This window comes from Gorilla gorilla, chromosome 15 (assembly GCF_029281585.2).
Source record: "Gorilla gorilla gorilla isolate KB3781 chromosome 15, NHGRI_mGorGor1-v2.1_pri, whole genome shotgun sequence".
Lineage (NCBI taxonomy): Eukaryota > Metazoa > Chordata > Mammalia > Primates > Hominidae > Gorilla > Gorilla gorilla.
Genome location: NC_073239.2, coordinates 84,032,563 through 84,053,505, shown reverse-complemented (window position 1 = coordinate 84,053,505; position 20,943 = coordinate 84,032,563). Strand labels below are relative to the sequence as shown.

General features: G+C 37.8%; 1 protein-coding gene across 15 annotated transcripts in view; it reads right to left on the bottom strand.

Annotated features, from left to right (window-relative positions):
• GPHN (gephyrin) overlaps nucleotides 1–20,943 on the bottom strand; it is a 674,811-nt gene that overhangs the window by 16,726 nt on the left and 637,142 nt on the right. For all 15 annotated transcript variants that reach the window (XM_055362127.2, XM_055362134.2, XM_055362131.2 and 12 more), the window contains one exon: nucleotides 5,576–5,649. In XM_055362127.2, the coding sequence (XP_055218102.1) occupies nucleotides 5,576–5,649 (74 nt within the window). The remainder of the gene's footprint in view (nucleotides 1–5,575; nucleotides 5,650–20,943) is intronic.

Genomic DNA, 20,943 nt, shown 5'->3' with positions numbered 1-20,943 from the left:
TATCATATAAAAAACACTTTTCTGTTGACTTGCCTTTACATCTTTATACTCTGAAGTATTCCATAGACACTTAAATAAGTTTGTTTTTAGTATTTCCTGTTTTCAAGTAACCACACTTTCTGGTTTAAAGAAAACTACTTACTTTTTTTTTTTTTTTTCTTGCCAGTGCCATAGAAATGTACTCCAAATCTTGGAGTTTCCAAGTTTTCCCACCCCTCTAGTTAATAATGTTTATACTACTTTTGCTGGCGATTTACAACAATCATTCTTAAAAGCAGAAGACTGGCCAGGCACGGTGGCTCACGCCTGTAATCCCAACGCTTTGGGAGGCTGAGGCGGGTGGATCATTTGAGGTCAGGAGTTTGAGACCAGCCTGGCCAACATGGTGAAACCCTGTCTCTACTAAAAATACAAAAATTTGCCAGGCATGGTGGTGTGCGCCTGTAATCCCAGCTACTCGGGAGGCTGAGGCAGGAGAATCGCTTGAACCTGGGAGGCAGAGGTTGCAGTGAGCTGAGATGGCCACTGCACGCCAGCCTGGGCGACAGAGCAAGACTCCATCTCAAAAAAAAAGAAAGCAGATTACCTGATAATATGTCTATCAGACAGTTGCCTATTGTTCAAAATGAGTATTTTTTAACCTTTTTCTTTCAATCCTGCTCCTTCTGTATTAGCCTTTTAAAACTATCCTTAGCATAGACATAAACACTTCCCTCTTATCAAGACAATATTTTTGAAATATCAAAATAAATAAAATATCATGACTAGAACAAAATTAACAGTTTTTTTTGTTTTTTTTTTTTTTGGAGATGGAGTTTTGCTCTTTGTCGCCCAGGCTAGAGTGCAATGGTGTGATCTCGGTTCACGGCAACCCCCGCCTCCCGGGTTCAAGTGATTCTCCTGCCTCAGCCTCCCGAGTAGCTGGGATTACAGGCACGTGCCACCACGCCCGGCTAATTTTGTTTTTTTAGTGGAGACAGGGTTTCTCCATGTTGGTCAGGCTGGTCTTGAACTCCCGACCTCAGGTGATCCGCCTGCCTCGGCCTCCCAAAGTGCTGGGATTACAGGTGTAAGCCACCACACCCAGCCACAATTAATAGTAATTTAAAAACATTCTCAAATTACACTTCCTCAAGATTTTGACATGAACTCTTATCATAGGAGGTGGGGTGGAAGGAGTGAGTGGCATAGAGTGGGCAGTTGAGAATAGTGTTTTTTTTCTATTAATTACCCTTTATATAGAATTTTAGCTAATAAATCTCATTATATTAATGAACCTTAAGCAATGCAGAATTCTTAGGGCATACTTTTTTCATACAGATGAAATATTAACCTTTTAAGCACTCACACTGTTTTATTTTTACTCTTTTTGGAGGTTGATCTTTCAAAAATAGATCTCTCACTCTTTACCTTTTGCAATAATACAGTGACACTGACTTCTTTTGATGATTTATAGCCATTATTATTAATGTGTTCTACTCTGCTGTAATACTGTGATGTTAGGTCACAAGAGTACTAGGGGTTGTTTTCACCCATAAACCATAACCCCACATTGCTATGTTTCTATAGTTCTTGTTTCTGTTTTTTTATTCCTTCCCAATTTTTTTTTTTCCTGTGGCACCCTGTAATGCGAGACTGCTATCATCTTGACCATTAAAGCTGGTTTTAGGTTTGAGAACCAGAGAATAGTAGCAATAGTTATATTGTTAGAATGAACATAATAACAGTAATAATAAAAATATCTATTTTTATTTGTTTATGTATTTTTTGAGACAAGGTCTTGATCTGTCACCCATGCTGGAGTGCAGTGGCTCGATCATGGCTCACTGCAGTCTCCATCTCCTGGGCTCAAGCAATCCTCCAGCCTCAGCTTTCCAGGTAGGTAGCACTACAGGCATGCACCACCATGCCCACCTAATTTTTTTTATTTTTAATAGAGATGAGGTCTCGCTATGTGCCCAGGCTGGTCTTGAACTCCTGAGCTCAAGCGATCCTCCTGTCTCAGCCTCCCAAAGTACTGGGATTACAGGTGTGGGCCACCGGGCCTGGCTAAAATATCTATTTTTTAAGTAACATCTATGTATCACATTCATTATTTCATTTAAGTCTTACAACAAGCTTATAAGGTAACAATTAGAATCCCAGTTTATATGGGAACTGAGATTCAGAGAGATTAAGCAATGTGGTCCAAGTCACTCAGCTACTAAGTAGAGGAACACAGATTTGAACCAAGGTTGTTATAACTTTAGCTGATATGTGGATAAAGATCTCACAGGATGGTTATGTAGCGTTAGTACATGATCTTTGGACATCTATTTTGGCTATTCTGAGGCTTTTCTTTAGCATACTTCCTGATTGTTTGCTGTTCTAGAAAAATGAGATTTGATTTTGATACTGATTTATGGATAGGTTATTTGGCAATGATTATTAGTGTGTGATGCAAATAATTTCAAAGATTCGTTCTTAATAACAGCTATGCTCACTGTAGATGACCCAATAAAAACCGTGATTGGTAGATCTGGTTGCTGATACTCCAAATGCTTTTCTGAGTATCTTTGTCTCTAAAATGAAAGAGCTTAATTGCATTCTGAAAGCACTGTTACGTGGAAATAGCAAAGCCAAATTGTATTTGTGTGTTTTATATTTCTTTTGTTCTAATATTAAGTAGCAATTACCTTTAAGTTCTTATTACCTTTAGACAAGCATAAAATTCTGGTGAACTAAAAGAAGCCCATTTAAACTTCAAAACTACTTTATTTTAGCAAACCCACAGATAATAAGAATGAGGAGAGAATGTATAACACCTTCTTCCTTCCACTGCATTTAAAGCCCATTGAAATTATAGGGCCAATTTAAGCAATCTTTTGCATCTTGCAGGTAGGTAATGTAATTTCTGTAAATGTACTCATTTAAAAAAGGATTCCATTGCAAAAAAATATTTTGTTATTATGCATTGCTATCATAAATGTCCTATTGCTAAACTGTGAATTTTTTTTAAGCTCTGGAAGCCATTTCCTTGGAACTCAAAACCTATTATTCAGTTCTCTTGAGCTCAGACTATAACAGCATTTACACAATGGCTGAAGTCAGAGTGTTATGATTTTAAGGGAGGAAATTAAACGTTAGGAATTGATGAACTGCTAAAGTTGAAGTGAATGGTAAATAACAGATTGAAAAAAAGAGTATAAAAGTTATCACAGGCACTGAGAATATTTTAAATGATAGATATTACACAAATAACTCTTCTCTAGAGGTAAGGGCAAGTTGTGTTTGCTTCTTTCCCTCTGCAAATAGAACAATCAATTAATTTTTTTTTTTTGAGGCAGGGTCTTACTCTGCTGCCCAGGCTGGAGTGCAGTGGCGCTATCATGGCTCATTGCCACCTCCGCCTCAAGTGATCCTCTCGCCTCAGCCTCCCAAGTAGCTGGGACTACAGGCATGTGCCACCACACCTGACTAATTTTTGTTATTTTTTGTAGAGACGGGGTTTTGCCATGTTGCCCAGGTTGGTCTCCAACTTCCGGGCTCAAGCGAACCACCCCCACGGCCTCCCAAAATGCTGGGATTATAGGTGTGAGCCACTGCACTCGGCCCAATTCAATTTTTGAGGTTTTGAGAAGCACATTGATATGCTTGTGGGATATCCTCTGTATCCTAATCAGACTAGTACTGCCCATGGGCTCAGAAAAAAAAAAAGCAGTTATACCCAATAGCACAACAATATTTGCGTAAGACAAAATCCAATAGTTTCTTTCTTTTCTTTTCTTTTTTTCTTTTTTGAGACAAGGTCTCACTCTGTTACCCAGGCTGGACCGCAGTGGCATGATCTCGGCTCACTGTAACCTCTGCTTCCCAGCTCAAGCGATTCTTCAGCCTCAGCCTCCCGTGTAGCTGGGACTAGAGGCACAAGCCACCAACGCCCGGCTAATTTTTGTATTTTTTACAGAGACGGGGTTTCTCGGTGTTGCTCAGGATAGTCTGGAACTCCTGAGTTCAAAGCAATCTGCCTGCTTCAGCATCCCAAAGTGTTGGGGATTAGAGGCGTGAGCCACCACGCCCAGCCCCAATTCAACAGTTTCGATAATAAAAAGGCCCTATCAGCAGCAGCCATATTGGGGCATGCTCAACATGCAACTACAGAAATATAAAGCCAAGAATTCTATCAAATTGTGGACAAAGCTTTAGGAATAATCTTAATTCTATACTAAAAATGGCCAAATCATGGAGGTAAAGCCTGATCTCTATCCTAGAACTGACATGAGGTACTTATTAGGAGGGCTAGCTTGATACTTTAAAGGCTTTTGAATTTGTAGATGGTACCCATAGCTCACTTATAACAACTGAGAAGCCTCTACTCCATTCTCTCCTAGGGTTCATTGACAGTAAAGCATCATTACTGTTGTCCCTGACAGCATGGAGGTGTGCTGGAACTCTCAGCCATACAGTTGAGGTCTCTGCACAGGAAATCATAGGTTCATAGAGTAGCAAAGGTCTAAACAGATAGACTATTTCTTAAAGATATGGCCATATCTTTCTCTAATACCAACGTTTGGCAACCTTTGAGGATTTATAACTGACTTCAGGACCTCCATCAGCCCTTCTTTAGGGATTATTAATTTTTAAGAGATGTGCAAATTCATGGTTATTTTCCTTAGTTATTTTTTTTTCCTCCTAGGGGCCAGTAGGAAGCAGTGTGAAAGCCTACTTAATGAAACATTCTTGCAAAGGAAAAAAAAATTAAACCTGAATTTAATCAAGCCTTTATATCTTTCAATCTATAGCATATATCAGAGACAGAGGAACATAACCTAAGGAAGTAATCAGCCAAATCCATTCATCAGGACACATGATCCATTTTCTCTAGCAAGTCAATGGCACAACAACAACAAAAAGGGTGGGGGCAGAAAATGTTCTCATTTAATAGAGACTTAACAAACAAATACACTGAGTCGACCTTAATGGAATCCTTATCAAACAAAACAACTATAAAAAGGCATTCTTTTTCTTGATATATGGGAGAAATTTGAATATGATCAGGGTATTAGATGATATTAAAGTATTATTTATTTTGTTAGATGAGATAATACTACTGTGATTAGGTAAGAGAATGCTGTTAGTATTATGATTTCAGATGTACACCAAAATGACATATCTAGAATTTGCTTTTAAACAATCCAGCCCTCCCTCCCCACTAAAAGGCAGGGTGGGGTGGGGGTTCGTTCCCTACTTTTGTGTATATTTCAGAGTTCTCATATTAATTATTTTTAAACAGAGATAAAGAAGCAGTTTGGGGAAAAAGAGAAAAAGAGGAAGAAGGAACTAGGGATGAGAATTAAAAAGGAGAAAAAGTTTGGAAAGTTGCTGTTTTGTTTATACTAAACTCATTGACTCATAAGGAAGATGAATTCCTATTTCATTAGAACCTGCACTTGTGCAAAGGATCCTAATACTATACTTCTTTTTTTGGGAATAGTTAATTCATAATAGGAAATGTAAAAAGAAGGCATTTAAAAATTTGTTAGTTAAAGCAAGCCAAACCAACCCCATATATGAGATAACAAGATGATTTTCATACCCTGGTTTCATAAAAACCCTGCCAAAATGGATCTGAGCATGAAGATCAATGTCCAGCACCTGCTTGAGATAGTCCTGCAAACATTAAAAATAATCACTTTACTTTCAAACATTTTAATATTAGACTTTCAACACTTTAAATGAACATTAAATTAATTTATAAGATTGAAATGAAAAGAAACATCTTTCTTATTTTAATGAAGTTGATTTGCTTAACACAAATATTCCTTCATTCTTCATTTATCCATTTATTCATTCAATAAATAGTTACTCAACACTTGGTATATGATGAGTACCAATCTATGTGTAGGGGGATACAGCCTTGAACAAAAGAGACAACATCCCTGTCCTCACAGAAAGTACATTCTAGTAGGAGAAGTTAGATAAAAACAAAACAACTACATTAATGTATAATATCATTAGCTGGTGCGTTATTGTTTCTCTTCTAAGACAGAATTTTATGTCTGAGGAAGGATGTTAACAAATATGCCTTAAGTTGTACCCAGGCAAGAAACCTACATGTATGTATCCTACACCATTCTGCTTAATGATCTTAAAGCCATATACATTCCTTGAAGAGAGACTTGAACATATGCCCACAGATTATTTAGATTTGTTAAATCTAAATAGCTCAACTAAAATGAAAAACAGGAAAGGAACTCTAAAACAGAAAGTCAAGGGAGTTTTAACTACCCCAACTTTATATTCTAGTATTAAAAACAAAACTAACCTGTGGCTATGACCAACGCACAGTGATATTACAAAATCTGATCTTTGGAAATGAAATATAACACTGCTCTGCAGCTGGTGTTGTAGACAGAAAGAAAAAAATTGCACTCCTTTACATTTCTCTTAAATAATAAAAACCTAGGTCTATTACTAAATTTTTTGGTTTACTAATCTAAAAATGAGTCCAGTAACCTGTCTACATTTTAAATATTTCACAAGCTATTAGGTACTTTTGTAAAAATGTGTTCCCTTCTATCTCTACAGCCTCAGCCAACATCATCTCACCGGGATTGGTGAAATAGGTCTCCTTGCCAATAGTGCCACCCTCCTCCAATTCATTCTCCCCACAGTAGTAACAGAGATCCTCTGAGATAAATTTGATCAAGTGACTATATAACACTTTAATAAGTTGGTGGTTTTTAGGAAAAAGTATCTTTTTTTTTTTTTTTTTTTTGAGATGGAGTTTTGCTCTCGTCCTCCAGGCTGGAGTCCAATGGCGCGATCTTGGCTCACTGCAACCTCCTCCTCCTGGGTTCAAGCAATTCTCCTGCCTCAGCCTCCCGAGTAGCTGGGATTACAGGCATGCACCACCACGCCCAGCTAATTTTTCTATTTTTAGTAGAGACACTGTTTCACCAGGTTGGCCAGGCTTGTGTCAAACTCCTGACCTCAGGTGATCCACCCGTCTCGGCCTCCCAAAGTGTTGGGATTACAGGCGTGAACCACTGCACCCGGCCATATCATCTTTTAAATATCAAATATTCCTATGTTTTCTAGCCCCCCAATCATTGTTCTCATCCATCTCACCCAGCCACATTCCTCTCTATCAATCTTTCTCTCCGTCTACATTCTAGCAAGACTCCTTCCTTCCTTCCTTCTCCCCTGCCCCGCCCCCGCCGCCACTCTCTCTCTCTCTTTTTCTCTTTCTCTCTTCTTCTTGAGACGGGGTCTCACTCTGTCACCCAGGCTTGAGTGCAGTGGCATGATCTCGGCTCACTGCGAACTTCGCCTCCCGGGTTCAGGCAATTCTTGTCCCTCAGCCTCCCAAGTAGCTGGGTGGGATTACAGGTGCATGCCACCATGCCCGGCGAATTTTTGTATTTTTAGGAGAGAGAGCGTTTCACCATGTTGGCCAGGCTGGTCTTGAACTCCTGGCCTCAAGCGATCCACCCACCCTGGCCTCCCAAAGTGTTGGAATTACAGGTGTGAACAACCGCATCTGGCCAGTTTCTTAAGCTATTGCCTCCAGTCTTTGAAAATCTTCTTTCTGCCTTGAATACTCTTTCTACCCCATTGTCTATCCCACCTTTATCTTAGTCTCAGTCATCTTCTCAGCCTCCTCTGAACTCCAAAGACTGGGGGACTAGATGAATTGTTGATTATTAATTAATTAATTAACGTATTTTTTGTTTTGAGGTTATATTATTAGGTATAATAAATTTGCAAACGTTACTTACATATTCCTGATGAATTAACTAATTTAAAATAATAAAATGTCCCTCCTAATATCTAGTAATCCTTTTTACCTTAATTTTCTCTATTTGCTCTACATAAAAATGTATTATAAGAAAAGAAAAAGAATTTTCTGTTATCAGTATAGCTACACCAGCTATATTTCATTGTAACTTTTTCAAATCTTTTACTTTCAGTTTTCTATGTCTTTATAATATTTAAGATGTGTCTCTTATAAGCAGCATATGATTAGCTGTTTTTTTTAAAAATCCAGAATGACAATTTTTAACTGAAGGATTCAGTCTATTTACATTTAGTATAATTTTTCTTTTTTTCTTTTTTGAGACAGAGTCTCACTTGTCACCCAGGCTGGAGTGCAGTGGCGCGATCTCGGCTCACGTAGGCAACCTCTGTCTCCTGGGTTCAAATGATTGCATGCCTCAGCCTCCTGAGTAGCTGGGACTACAGGCACATGCCACCACACCCAGCTAATTTTTGTATAGAGACGAGGTTTCATTACGTTGGTTAGGCTGGTCTCGAACTCCTGGCCCCACATGATCAGTCCACCTCAGCCTCCTAAAGTGCTGGGATTACAGGCATGAGCCACCACACCTGGACTACATGTAGTATGATTACTGCTATATTTGGGTTTAAAACTATCACTGTACCATTTGTCACTTCTGCTTTGGTTTCCTTTTTTCTTCTTCTATACCTCCCTTAGGATTCATGAAATATTTTTTATTTAATATTCTTTCCCCTCTATTATCTTGTTAGTTACATATTCTTATATTATTATGTTAGTAATTATTTTAGAGATTTACAATATGCATCCTTGACTTATTACAGTCTACTCATAACTGGGTTTTTAAAAATCACTTCCCAGACAATACAAGAACCTTAAAACATATCAACTCAATTTATGCCTTTCTACCTTTTATGCTATTGTGTGTATATATTTTACATGCATTTTAAGCATATACGTATGTGCATGTATATGTTTATATTTTAAGTATATGTATTTTATTTATTGTGTATATTTTCTACATATACTATGTTGACAATATATACTTGATATTTATATATTCACTATATAGTATTTATTTATATTTTAAGCCTCACAAGACATTATTATTTTACATGATCAACACTCATTTACATTTGCTGACATGTTAACCCTCTTTAGTCCTTTCTGCATTTCCATGCTTCCATAATCCTTCTACCTTAAAAACTCTATTTAGTCTAGGTCCGCACAGTTTCTGCTTGGCTGAAATTGTCTTTATTCCACCTTCATTTTTGAAGTGAATTTTTGATGACTATAGAGTTCCCTCCCTATTGGCAGTATTTTTTTCCTGCATTTTACAAATCCCAGTCCATTGTTTTCTGGGTTCCATCATTTCCATTTAAATCATTTGTTAGTTTTATTGTTGCTCCTTTGAAGGCAATGTGTCCTTCTGGTAAAATTTTCTCTGTCTTTGGTTTTCAGTAGTTTTGCTGATTACCTAGGTATGGTTTCTTTTATTTATCTGGCTCGAGATTAGTAGAGCTCCTAGAATTTCTGGCTTGATGTCTTTTATTGATTTTGGAAAACTATCCGCCAATATTTTAAATATCATTTTGCTCACTCTGTCTCCCCTCTCCTTCTTAAACTTCATCTACATATATGTTTGACCTTTCACCACATCCCATTTGTCTTTTATGCTCATTTCTATATTTTCTATCCCTTTTCCAAAATTTCAATTTGATTCTTATGAATAGATACCAGTTTTCTAGTGAAATTTCCCACTTTGTCATCCCTTTTTCTTAAACATATAATGGTTATTAAAGTCCATGTGAGACAATATAAGTATCAGCATCATTTTTAGGTCTACTTTATCAATTGCTTCCTATCTTAATTTTTAGTCATTTTGCTCTATCTCTAGCATGTCTGGCAACTTTTCAAATTGAAGCCCAAATATCAGGTATGGAAAAATTGAAAAGGCTTTGGACAATGATATATTCCTCCAAAAAGAATTTGAGGCCTTCTGGCAGTTAAGGAAAACTCAGATTATCTTGATCTAATCAGGGATTGAGATAGTCTGATGCTGGATTTCAGTCCCTGTGAAGGCTAGTTTATCTCCAGATTGTCTTTATTCCTAAAGCATAGCCCTTCAAGCTGAAAGCCTGAGATATTTACCAGGGCCCCTCCTCTATAACAGGTCCTGAACTCATAAGACTCATGAAAATTCTGCTTATTTCATTAGCTTCTTAGCTACTCTTTTTTATGCTTGGCTTCTTTGCCTCCTGTAGTATTAATAGCTCTCACTCCACCTCACTCCTGGCTTAGGAATTAGTAAATGCTTTGACGAAAAATATGGTGAAGAATTCCAGTTTTACTTCTCTGTGGTTCACTTTTTCTCTGGGATCTTAGTGCCCGGAATCCTGGCTGTCTTGGTTATTTTCTTCAGTCATCTGCTTTTGCTTTTCTTTAAAAAATTTTACATAGTTTTTATAGATGTTCTTGGTGGGAGAATTGGTCCAAATATGCTATTCTATCATAGCAGAAGCAGAAATCTTCAGGTCTTTCTTATATGCTCCTATAGCACTAAATGCTTCTAACATTATGCACTTAGGTTATAGAGCAACTGCTTTGATAGCTGATATGTATCCTTTGTTAAACTATAAAGTTCTTGAGAACAGGAAACTTCTCTTTTATATATATCGATATATATCTATATCTATATAATGAATCCTTAATGAATAGCATACACCTTTCACTCATTCATTTGTTAGTGCACCAAACATTTCTGAGTGCCTATTATGTATTAGGAATTCCATATGTGCTAGGCATTTCATGGTACAGAAGAAAGACATAGTCCCTGACACAAAGATATCCTGTTACATTTTACTGGAGAGAAATAGCCAAAAACAAGTAAACCAACAAATAAAATAATTATAATTTGTGGTACATGCGATGAAGGAAATAAGCAGGTGCTGGGATAGAAAATGATGAGGGTGTGGGGAACAGGAAAGGTCATTCTAGAAGAGGTAGTGATATATTAGCTAACCCTTGAAGGATAAGAAGGATTCAAGCATGTGAAGTGTGGAGGGAAGAGAATTCCAGAGAAGGGACATACAAATGAAAGCTTCCAAAGTGGCAAAGCGTGCATAGAACTGAAAAGGCAATGGATAGTAGTGAATGAGTAGGAGAGAGGTATAAGCAGAGTTTGAAGAGATAGGCAGAAGCCAGAGTTGCAGGGCCTTGAAGGTTATGATGCAGAGTTTGGAAAGCAGATGCTTATATATTTGCTAGATGAATGAAAGTGTTTTATTTTTCTTGCAAAAAAATTGTTTTTAAAAATAGCCCTTTTCATTCTTTTTGAACATGAAGAAGTGCTTCGTGCACTTCTGTGACAGACAGAAAACTTGTACCAGACATAGTGATAAAGGCTGAGAATCATCATTGTTCTTGTATTTTTGTTTACCTATTGAAGCAGCAAGGATCTTTGTCTGATATTCTGAACCCCAGAGTCATATGAGAAGAAGAAAAATGAATGGATGAAGGAATAAGTCTCTACTTCAACTCAGGTAAGGAGAAACACCAGTGGTCAGAAAAATTGTGCAAAACTTTGAAATGGGCAGAAAAGAATACTGGGTGTCCGGTGCAACACCCACTTTCTGGTTATTTGTATTTTTCAGCTGTTTTACAGCAATGAAACGGAATAAAACTGACAGTAAATGCAATAGACTGAATATGTCCCTCCCCACCCCCAAATTCATATGTTGAAACTCCAATCCCAATGTGATGGTGGGGGCTTTGGGAAGTAATTAGGTGATGAGGGTGGAGTTCTCATGAGTAGAATTAGTGCCATTATAAGAAGAGGCCAGAGAGTTAGCTAGCTCTCTTTCTGCCATGTGAGGGTAAAAGGAGAAGTCAGCTATCTGCAGCCTGGAAGAGGGCCCTCACCAGAACCCATCCATGCTGTCACCTTGATCTTGGATTTCCCAACCTTCAGAATTATGAGAAATAAATGTTTACGCCACCCATTTTATGGTATTTTTTGTTATTTTGAGACGGTCTCATTTTGTTGCCTAGGCTGGAGTGCAGTGGTGTGAACACAGCTCACTGCAGCCTTGACCTCTCACCTCAGCTTCCTGACTAGTAGGGACTACAGGCAAGCACCACTACGCCTAGCTAATTTTTATAGTTTTGTAGAGAGGGGGTTTTGCCATGTTGCCTGGGCTGGTTTAGAACTCCTGGCTTAAGGATCTGCCTGCCTTGGCCTCTGAAAGTGCTAGGATTACAGGCGTGAGCCACTGCACCTGGACTTTGGTATTTTTTAAACAGCAGCCTAAGCTAAGACAGTGAACCTTTTTTTTTTTTTTTTTTTTTTGACACAGAGTCTCGCTCTGTCACCAGGCTGGAGTGCAGCGGCACAATCTTGGCTCAGTGCAATCTCTGACTCCCTGGTTTAAGAGATTCTGCTGCCTCAGCCTCCTGAGTAGCTGGCATGACAGGCATGCACCACCACACCCAGCCAATTTTTGTATTTTTAGTAGAGATGGGGTTTCCCCATGTTGGCCAGGATGGTCTCAATCTCCTGACCTCGTGATCTGCCCGCCTCGGCCTACCAAAGTGCTGGGATTACAGGTGTGAGCCACCGCGCCCAGCCAGTGAACATAATTTTATTCCAAAGAAATGCAAATGAATTCTGCCCAGTGGAGATGTAATTGATTATTCTGTGGTGGGTATAGATCAGTTTTGCATCTATTAGCAAATTATTTCAGCATTCTTGATTACCTGATTACCTGGGTAATCAAGAATGCTGAAATGGGTATATTCTTTGAATTCTCCTGTGAATAGGTCATAGCATCTTACTTATTTGCTTGTTGTTGAGTTAAATAAAATCTTGGAAACATGTTCATTTTATATATTTATGAGATTCATAATTTTTTTACATAGGCAAATATGTAAGATTTTTAAATATCATATAACATTTGCTAAAAGTAATTGATCATTTAAAGAAAAATCATAATGATATAGTGAAGGTTCAATAATATATGTAAATATGACATTTATGGCAAGTGTAGCACAGATGTTGAGAGGGGAAAAACAGAAGTATATCATTGTAAGATTCTTATGCTATACATGAAGTGGTAATATCACTTCTAGGTAGAATATAGAAGTTATACATACTATGAACACTTATAAAACAACTAAATTTATTTACAAAAACGAGGTACAGTGAGTAAGCCAAGAAAGGAGACAAAATCAAGATTAATGATTTTATCTATAAAAAGTTAAACTTGAACAATTCCAGAGGCTCCACTGAGATGCTCCATTGATTCATTGGACAGAGCCAGTTAAACTTCATTGGCAGAGAAGTACACTTTATGAGTGGCTTAAACCTGGGTACAGGCCAGGCGTGGTGGCTCAAGTCTGAAATCCCAGCACTCTGGGAGGCTGAGGCAGGCGGATCACTCGAGGCCAGGAGTTCGAGACCAGCTTGGCCAACATGGTGAAACAGCATCTCTACTAAAAAGACAAAAATTAGCCAGGCATGATGGCATGCGTCTGTGATCCCAGCTACTTGGGGGGCTGAGGCATAAGAATTGCTTGAACCCGGGAGGTGGAGGTTGCAGTGAACCAAGATCATGCCACTGTGCTCCAGCCTGGGAGACAGAGCAAGACACTGTCTCAAAAAAACAAAAACAAAAACAAACAAACAAAGGGTACATCTTTCCTTCGTTCCTGGAGTGAATTCCAAGCAGCAATAAAACTGTAACTTTGGTAACTTTTGGTTTCTCTATTTTGGCCTCCATATTCATTTTGGTTCTGTTTTTGTTTCTGCACACGGCCAATAAGGTATTGCCCCTTGTGGCAGGAATGATTAGGGATTGGTTTTATGGTCTAATCATTTGGTGATCTCTGTAAAAGGATGATACAAATCTATTTTGTTTGGTTAAGAGAAGACAGAGAATCTGGCTTATTAGTCTTTCTTGTTTATTTCTCTTATTGTCCATTCTGAGGCCAAATCAATTAAGATTTTTGTGCCCTCTAGGAAAGAAAATAGCTCTTTATGAGTGGACTGATGAATATTTATGGTTCTGTGTTTACTCTTGACTTACAGCTCAAGTTGTAAGTAGAACTGAAGCTATTGTGTTTCTTATCTGTCTGTGTGTTCATGTGTCTGTAATACAGAAAAACATTTACCTCATTTTGTGAGTGTGAAGTGTTTGCCTTCCTATTTCTGTAAGGTATTCATAAATTATATCGTCTCTTAAAGATGCCCTGTTCTAACTGGCTTAGAGAGATAGTAAGTTCTTATATAAAATATTTCTAAAATTCCTAGATAATAAATAATTTTAACTTACAATATTTTAAATATGCTACACTGAAAATATTCTACTTATAATTTTGAGAATGTGAGTTCATATAATTAGGATAAATCTGTAGCAAATGAGACTAACTTAATAATTCCAGTTATTAAGAAAACCCAAAAGCCAGGTATGATGACGTGTACCTATAATGCTAGCTACTTGGGAGGCTGAGGCAGGAGGATTATCGCTTAAGCCCAGAAGTTAGAGACCAACTTGAGCAAAATATTGAGACCCTGCCTCAAAACATACATATAAACAAAGAAAAAAAACAAACCCCGAACTTAAATAACAATAATAAAAAAAACCCAGCCATGTTCTTTCTCTTATTTACATCAATCTTAAGTATAACACAAGTATACATTTCATTTCACTTGGGTTTTTCCTAAACTTCTATAGGCTTATTTATCAAATAATCTCACATTTTTCCTATATAATATTTAAGATTATAAAAAAGTATAAAACTGTGATCAACAAAATCAAATAATTATTCTGAAAACCTTACAATGTTAATAGTTATTATGTTTTATAGTATGTCAGTTTCAAAATAATTTAGGATTTTTATTTACTTAAAATCTTGAGTTGATATTAAACTGAATTGATTAATAAATCATCGTAAGATACCTAATTTCTAAGATAGAGTATTAGAGCATTTACTATTAAGCATCATTTTAAGTTATTAGCTTTTTAAAAAGAATATAGTTATTAATTATATAGAAATTAAAACTATATAGTTAGTAACTATGTACTTCTTAAGGTGAATATACTTTGCTGGAGAGGCTGTATTTTTGGGTCATGTTAATGAATGTGTTGATTCATCTTTGCTACACTAAGGTGTAAAAGGGATGTGTCCCGCAGTAGAAAGTTGTGTTGTGTTTATGAGCTTTGCTAGTCTGCCAAAATGGTTACATATTATTTCTCAATTATCCAAGCTCCCTAGTTTTCTCTATGACACAGATATTAGTTATTTTCTTAAACATCATAATTAATATGGGTAGTCACAATTATATAAGGAGCAATAATGACAGAGAAGTATAACTGTAAGTGTTCTTTTGTTTTTCAAGGAAAAATAATATTTTTTTCTTAAGGCCCGGTTCTCAGAATTTTTGGTCTCAAGACCCCTTCACATATTCTTAAATTAAAATTCATTAAGGATCCCTAAGAGTTTTTGTTTATGTGAGCTATAGCTATGGATATTTACTATATTAGAAATTAAAACTAAGAAATTAAAAAAAATTTGGTTCATTTGAAAATAACAACAATAAAGCCATTTCATGTTAACATAAGTAACTTCTTTTCTTCTTTTTTGAGACAGAGTCTCACTCTTGTTGCCTAGGCTAGAGTGCAATGGCATGATCTGGGGTCACTGCAACCTCTACCTCCTGGATTCAAGTGGTTCTCCTGCCTCAGCCTCCCAGGTAGCTGGGATTACAGGCGCCCGCCACCACGCCCAGCTAATTTTTGTATTTTTAGTAGAGACGGGGTTTCACCATGTTGGCCAGGCTGATCTTGAACTCCTGACCTCAGGTGATCCACCCGCCTCAGCCTCCCAGAGTGCTGGGATTACAGGCGTGAGCCACACGCCCAGCCCAGTAATTTATTTTCAATGCGTTGTTTTATAATTTTGAAAATCTCTTTAACTTCTGGGTTACCAGAAGTCAGATTCTCATATCTGGTTCACTCAATCTGATGAGATATCACACATCATTTAGCTGCTGGAAGAACTCAAGCATACACTCATGAGAAAAGGAAAGAGAATGAGAGAAGCGGAATAAAAAAGGCAAACTGGCCGGGCGCGGTGGCTCACGCCTGTAATCCCAGCACTTTGTGGGGCCGAGGCGGGTGGATCACGAGGTCAGGAGATCGAGACCATCCTGGCTAACATGGTGAGACCCTGTCTCTACTAAAAATACAAAAACAAAAAATTAGCTGGGCATGGTGGCAGGCACCTGTAGTCCCAGCTACTCGGGAGGCTGAGGTGGGAGAATGGCATGAACCCAGGAGGCGGAGCTTGCAGTGAGCCGAGATGACACCACTGCACTCCAGCCTGGGTGACAGAGCGAGCCTCTGTCTCAAAAAAAAAAAAAAAAAAAAAAGCAAATAAAGTCTTAAAATTATTATGAAAATAGTGTTGACCTTGCAGGTCCTCTTAAAAGGTCTCAAGGACCCTTACAGTTATGAAGACTCTTCTTTGCTCTAAAGTGTCAGTTTGTTCCAGAATATAAAAGAGCATAATAAAGGACAAACTTTCAAGAGATTGTATTTGCCCTGGTTTCTAGTAACTGTGTTTGAAGTGAAGCTGAGAAACATATTAAAATTTTAGTGAGTTTGCTGAGTTTTGATGTGCTTCTTTCTTTGGTACTGATTAACGCCTGTCCTACAAAAAGAAAGGTTATTCTTTTTGTGTAATTTGCCTTTTTGTGCTGTTTATCTTTATTTAAATAAATAAAAAAGCGAAGAACAAAGGTTCCTTATTTATGAATTGAGCCAAGGTTATTTACAATCATGTTACCTTCTATGTTCATTTTCAAATATTTTATTGTTGTTTTGAAAAATTAGGTAACCAAGTAGTTTCTCAGGTCTTCATCAAGTGCCCCATTCTTTTTTAATAACTTTTTTGATTTTTGGCTTTTAAAGATCAGACCAAAATTTAGGAAAAAATGTTCTTTTCTTACCAAAACTCATCTTTAAAATTTCCTAGAGGGCCTCTAGAAAATCCCAGGTTTGTTTTCATCTTATAAAAAGAAATGCTGGGAATAATTAGCTTTGTTTAAAGTTTCATGAGAGGAGCTGCCATATCTGAGAAGAGATACTCAGTCTGCCCTAGGTTAGATTCTTATAGGTAAACTATTATTAATAGAAATATTTCAGAAATTGTTTGCTTTACGGGAAGTTCCTGGAAATTTGACAATGCCTTTGCTGTTTTACCCTCAGAGGAAACGCTGATTAAAACTTCTAGGCTGGCATGGTGGTTCACGCCTATAATCCCAGCACTTTGGGAGGCTGATGCAAGAGGATTGCTTGAGCTCAGGAATTCAAGGCTGCAGTCAACTATGACGGCAGTACTGCACTCTACCCTGGGTGACAGAGTGAGACTTTGTCTCAAAATACAAAATACAACAAAAACCTCAAAACAAAACAAAACAAAACAAAACAAAAAACCCTACTGTGAAATACTTACATGTGTACCTCAAAAGAGAATGTCAGTTATCTTCTATTCTGATATTATTGGTTATGGAAGTAAATTAAGCACAGCTCTCAAGTATTTGTCATCCACAGAGAATTTCTGTTTTACTCTGATGCTTGCCTGAAGGCTTTGCTACAAGCTATAGTCAATAGTTTATGCCCGAAACAGAGACAGATTTAGAGCATTAGGGAAAAGGAGAGTAATAGGCACTTTAACATTGCTATTGAGATATCAAACAATAACCTCTTGAGTACAGGCTTCTGAGGTGATATAGTTTAGCTAACTTTTATATAGTATCAAAGCTGATGGCTTCAGGAAAGCAGACTGCTAACTCAACATTTAGCAGAACAAGAATGATGTAGGATAAGTGAAATATTAAAGAAATTTTTTTTATGTGTATGTTTGGAATATTGATTAGTTTTTTTTTGTTTTGTTTTGTTTTTTTGAGACAGAGTCTTCTTCTGTCACCCACGCAGGAGTGCAGTGGCGCGATCTTGGCTCACTGCAACCTCTACCTCCCAGGTTCAAGCAGCTCTTGTGCCTCAGCCTCCCGAGAAGCTGGGATTATAGGCATGTGTCACTATGCCCAGCTAATTTTTTATTTTTAGTAGAGGTGGGGTTTTGCCATGTTGGCCAGGCTGGTCTTGAACTCCTGGCCTCAAGCAATCTGCCCACCTTGGGCTCCCAAAGTGCTGGGATTATAGGCGTGAGCCAACATGCCCAGCCAATTACTTTTAAATATTCTAAGGCTACATGGCTCTAGACTTACAAAACAAATCAAGGAGCTTACATGGCTAATTAACACTCTTATTGCTAAATAATTGGGCAAACCTCATGAAACCAGCCTTTTTTGTGATCGGTTATCATCTATGTGATTACTTTGATCATAAGGGGTGGTGGAGACACTATTAGCAAAACTTAAGAGACTTAGAAATGAGCAAAAAAGGTCACTGGTGTCCAGTTTAGTGCATCCTTCTGGATTACTGCCACCTTTCATTGTCTTTGAGTTATTTAATAATTTTGTAGGTCGAAGAAAACTTATAGTAATGCATATGATTCTTTAGTTTTCATGGCAAAAGGCAGATACTATTTAACTATTTAACAAACTTTCAGTGTTTTGTAAAAATGAAACTCTTTGAAAAGGGTATGTAGGGCAGGGTGAGGTGAAGGAGGGGAGAGATCTTTAGGGAAGTAACTGTGGAAGAATCATTTCTCCTTGGCTGGGAAGAAGGTACTGGTCTATGAGTCCAACAAGCAGCAGGGCCCCTTCCTCGCTGTTTAGCATGCAGTATGTTGGAGAAGCGGTCAGACTTTAGAAGGGATGGCTGTGAAATACACCCAAAGAGGCTAGCTGCTCTGAGGTTTCCAGCCTCTACCTCATCTTAGTGCTCCTAGCATGGCCCAAAGGAGCAAAGACTTGAGATCTAATGGTACTATAAGAATACTCTAGATGTATCCAGTGCAGACCAGTGACCAGCTGTGTCTCCCTGATGCTTTGGTGCTGCTTAAGTACCTTCAGGTTCCTTGGCATAATTCTTGGAGATAGTAAGCTCCAGTTGTGGCTTAATAAAATTTCCCACCAGTCCTGTAGCATAGGCACTTAGAGTATAATTTAAATGGAATTAAATACATTTCTTGCATACCTGAGGTTCTGCACTTAATATTCATGCCTGCTACATAATACTCCTGAATTTTTCCTTGATTTCCCTGTCTTTTTAGTAACTGGTTTTCAGGCTTAGCTCCTGGGCTGAAGCAAATGTTCTGTCTTTTATTATTTTCTTTCTGCTATGGAGGTACCCTAAATTCTTTTTGGAATTAAAACTTGTTTTCTGGCAGGAATTTGTTGCATGTATATTTTATCTCTTTCTTCCTGGTTCCTCTATCATCTCATTCCCACTCAAGGAGGTAGGAAGGGACAATTAGCAGCTCCTATGGAATACCGAGGGATGCCCAGTTTCTAAAATTTCTTTCCTAGTAAATTAAAGGTTTAGTGTAAATATCTTATTATACAGAGAGTAAAAAAAATAAAACCAATATGCTTAAGTATATTGGCTTTGTTTACTGGTGAGCAAATCCCTGGCATAACTGACATCTTTGTTAGCACTAATAAAGAAGGTTAGGTTGAGAAGTGTTCTGTCCTTACCACAACTGAGCCACAATTGCCAAGCCTATATATGCTATGAGTTTGTTACCTCTCCAGAGTACTAGAAAAGATAAACGTTAATTCTGCCAAAAAGCTATTATCCCACAATTAGGTTAATCAGAAACTAAGAGAAATTATAACAAGACGCAAACCCTGGAAATAACAAATTTAACATTTAAATAGACCTGACTTCATGGTTTGCTCTTGTAATATTGAGAGTACCACAGGCAGTTTGATGGTAACGAAAACAGACACGTTGCAAATTATTTCTTTCAGCTGTACTACAGTGCAGCTCTCAGCCCCTAGCCTTTGTGATCTCAGGAGAGCTCTGCGGCAATTTGCTCTACCTGGGGCTAAAGACTCTGGGAGACTTTGAGGGAACGCTAATCCAGCAATTTGTCTGCTTTAAGAACACCTACACACACTACAACACTTTCACTCCTGGATGTAATGTGAGATTTTTTTCTTCCAAACTTTTTAGCATCTGCAGTGCTATTCTGAAAGGCTCTAACACTAAAATTTGTGAATGGAAGGCAGGCATTCTTCTGTTCAGGTTGCTAAGTTCTGACATTTGTTCTCCGAGCCAACAGAGTTCACTGTCCAAAGAGTCAGGTTATAAATTTAGGCAGTTTTATAGCTACAAGAGGACAGAGATCAAGAACAATCATATATGTAAGATCTAGTTTAAAATAAATCAAACTCTTAGAAAATATGAATTTTAGTAAAAATTGCTATGACAGTATTTTTGTAATTTTTCAGTTTAGTCATTAATGTGAGAGAAAACATGGAAAAGGATTATCAGCTGGCAAAACATTTTACACTGAAATATCTCTGAGCCAAAAATTAAGCTTGGTTATTTAGTAAAGAATATTTTACTTTTATAACATTATTCAGTGGACCCAATAGTCATCGTAAACTAACACGTTTCATTAAGAAATGTAAACTTAGTGTTACTGAAATATTCAAATTGTGGTCTTTATAGGAACAAGTATATACCATCTACAAATACACTTAGTCCTATAAAATATTTGTGTGTGTGTGTGTGTATATATATATTTTGTTTTTTTTTTAAGATAGGGTCTTGCTGTGTTGCCCAGGTTGGAGTGCAGTGGTGTGATCTCAGCTCACTGCAGCCTTGACCACCCAGGCTCAAGCGATCCTCCCACTTCAGCACCCAAGTAGCTGGAACTGCGGGCACGTGCCACCACGCCCAGCTAATTTTTGGATTTTTTTTGTAGAGATGGGGTTTCACCATGTCGCCCAGGTGGTCTTGAACTCCTGGGCTCAAGCAACCTACCCACCTCAGCCTCCCAAAGTATTGGAATTACAGGCTTGAGCCACTGTGCCTGGCCATATTTTCATTATTATTATTATTATTATTTTGTAAGGAGGAGCAAAAGGAATGCCTAATCCTCCCTTTCTTCCTTGTGGGGAAGGGGAGCTAAGCATTCTTGGTAGATTTGGAATATATGGTGGGTGAATTGGTTGGCTCCTGGGGAGTCAT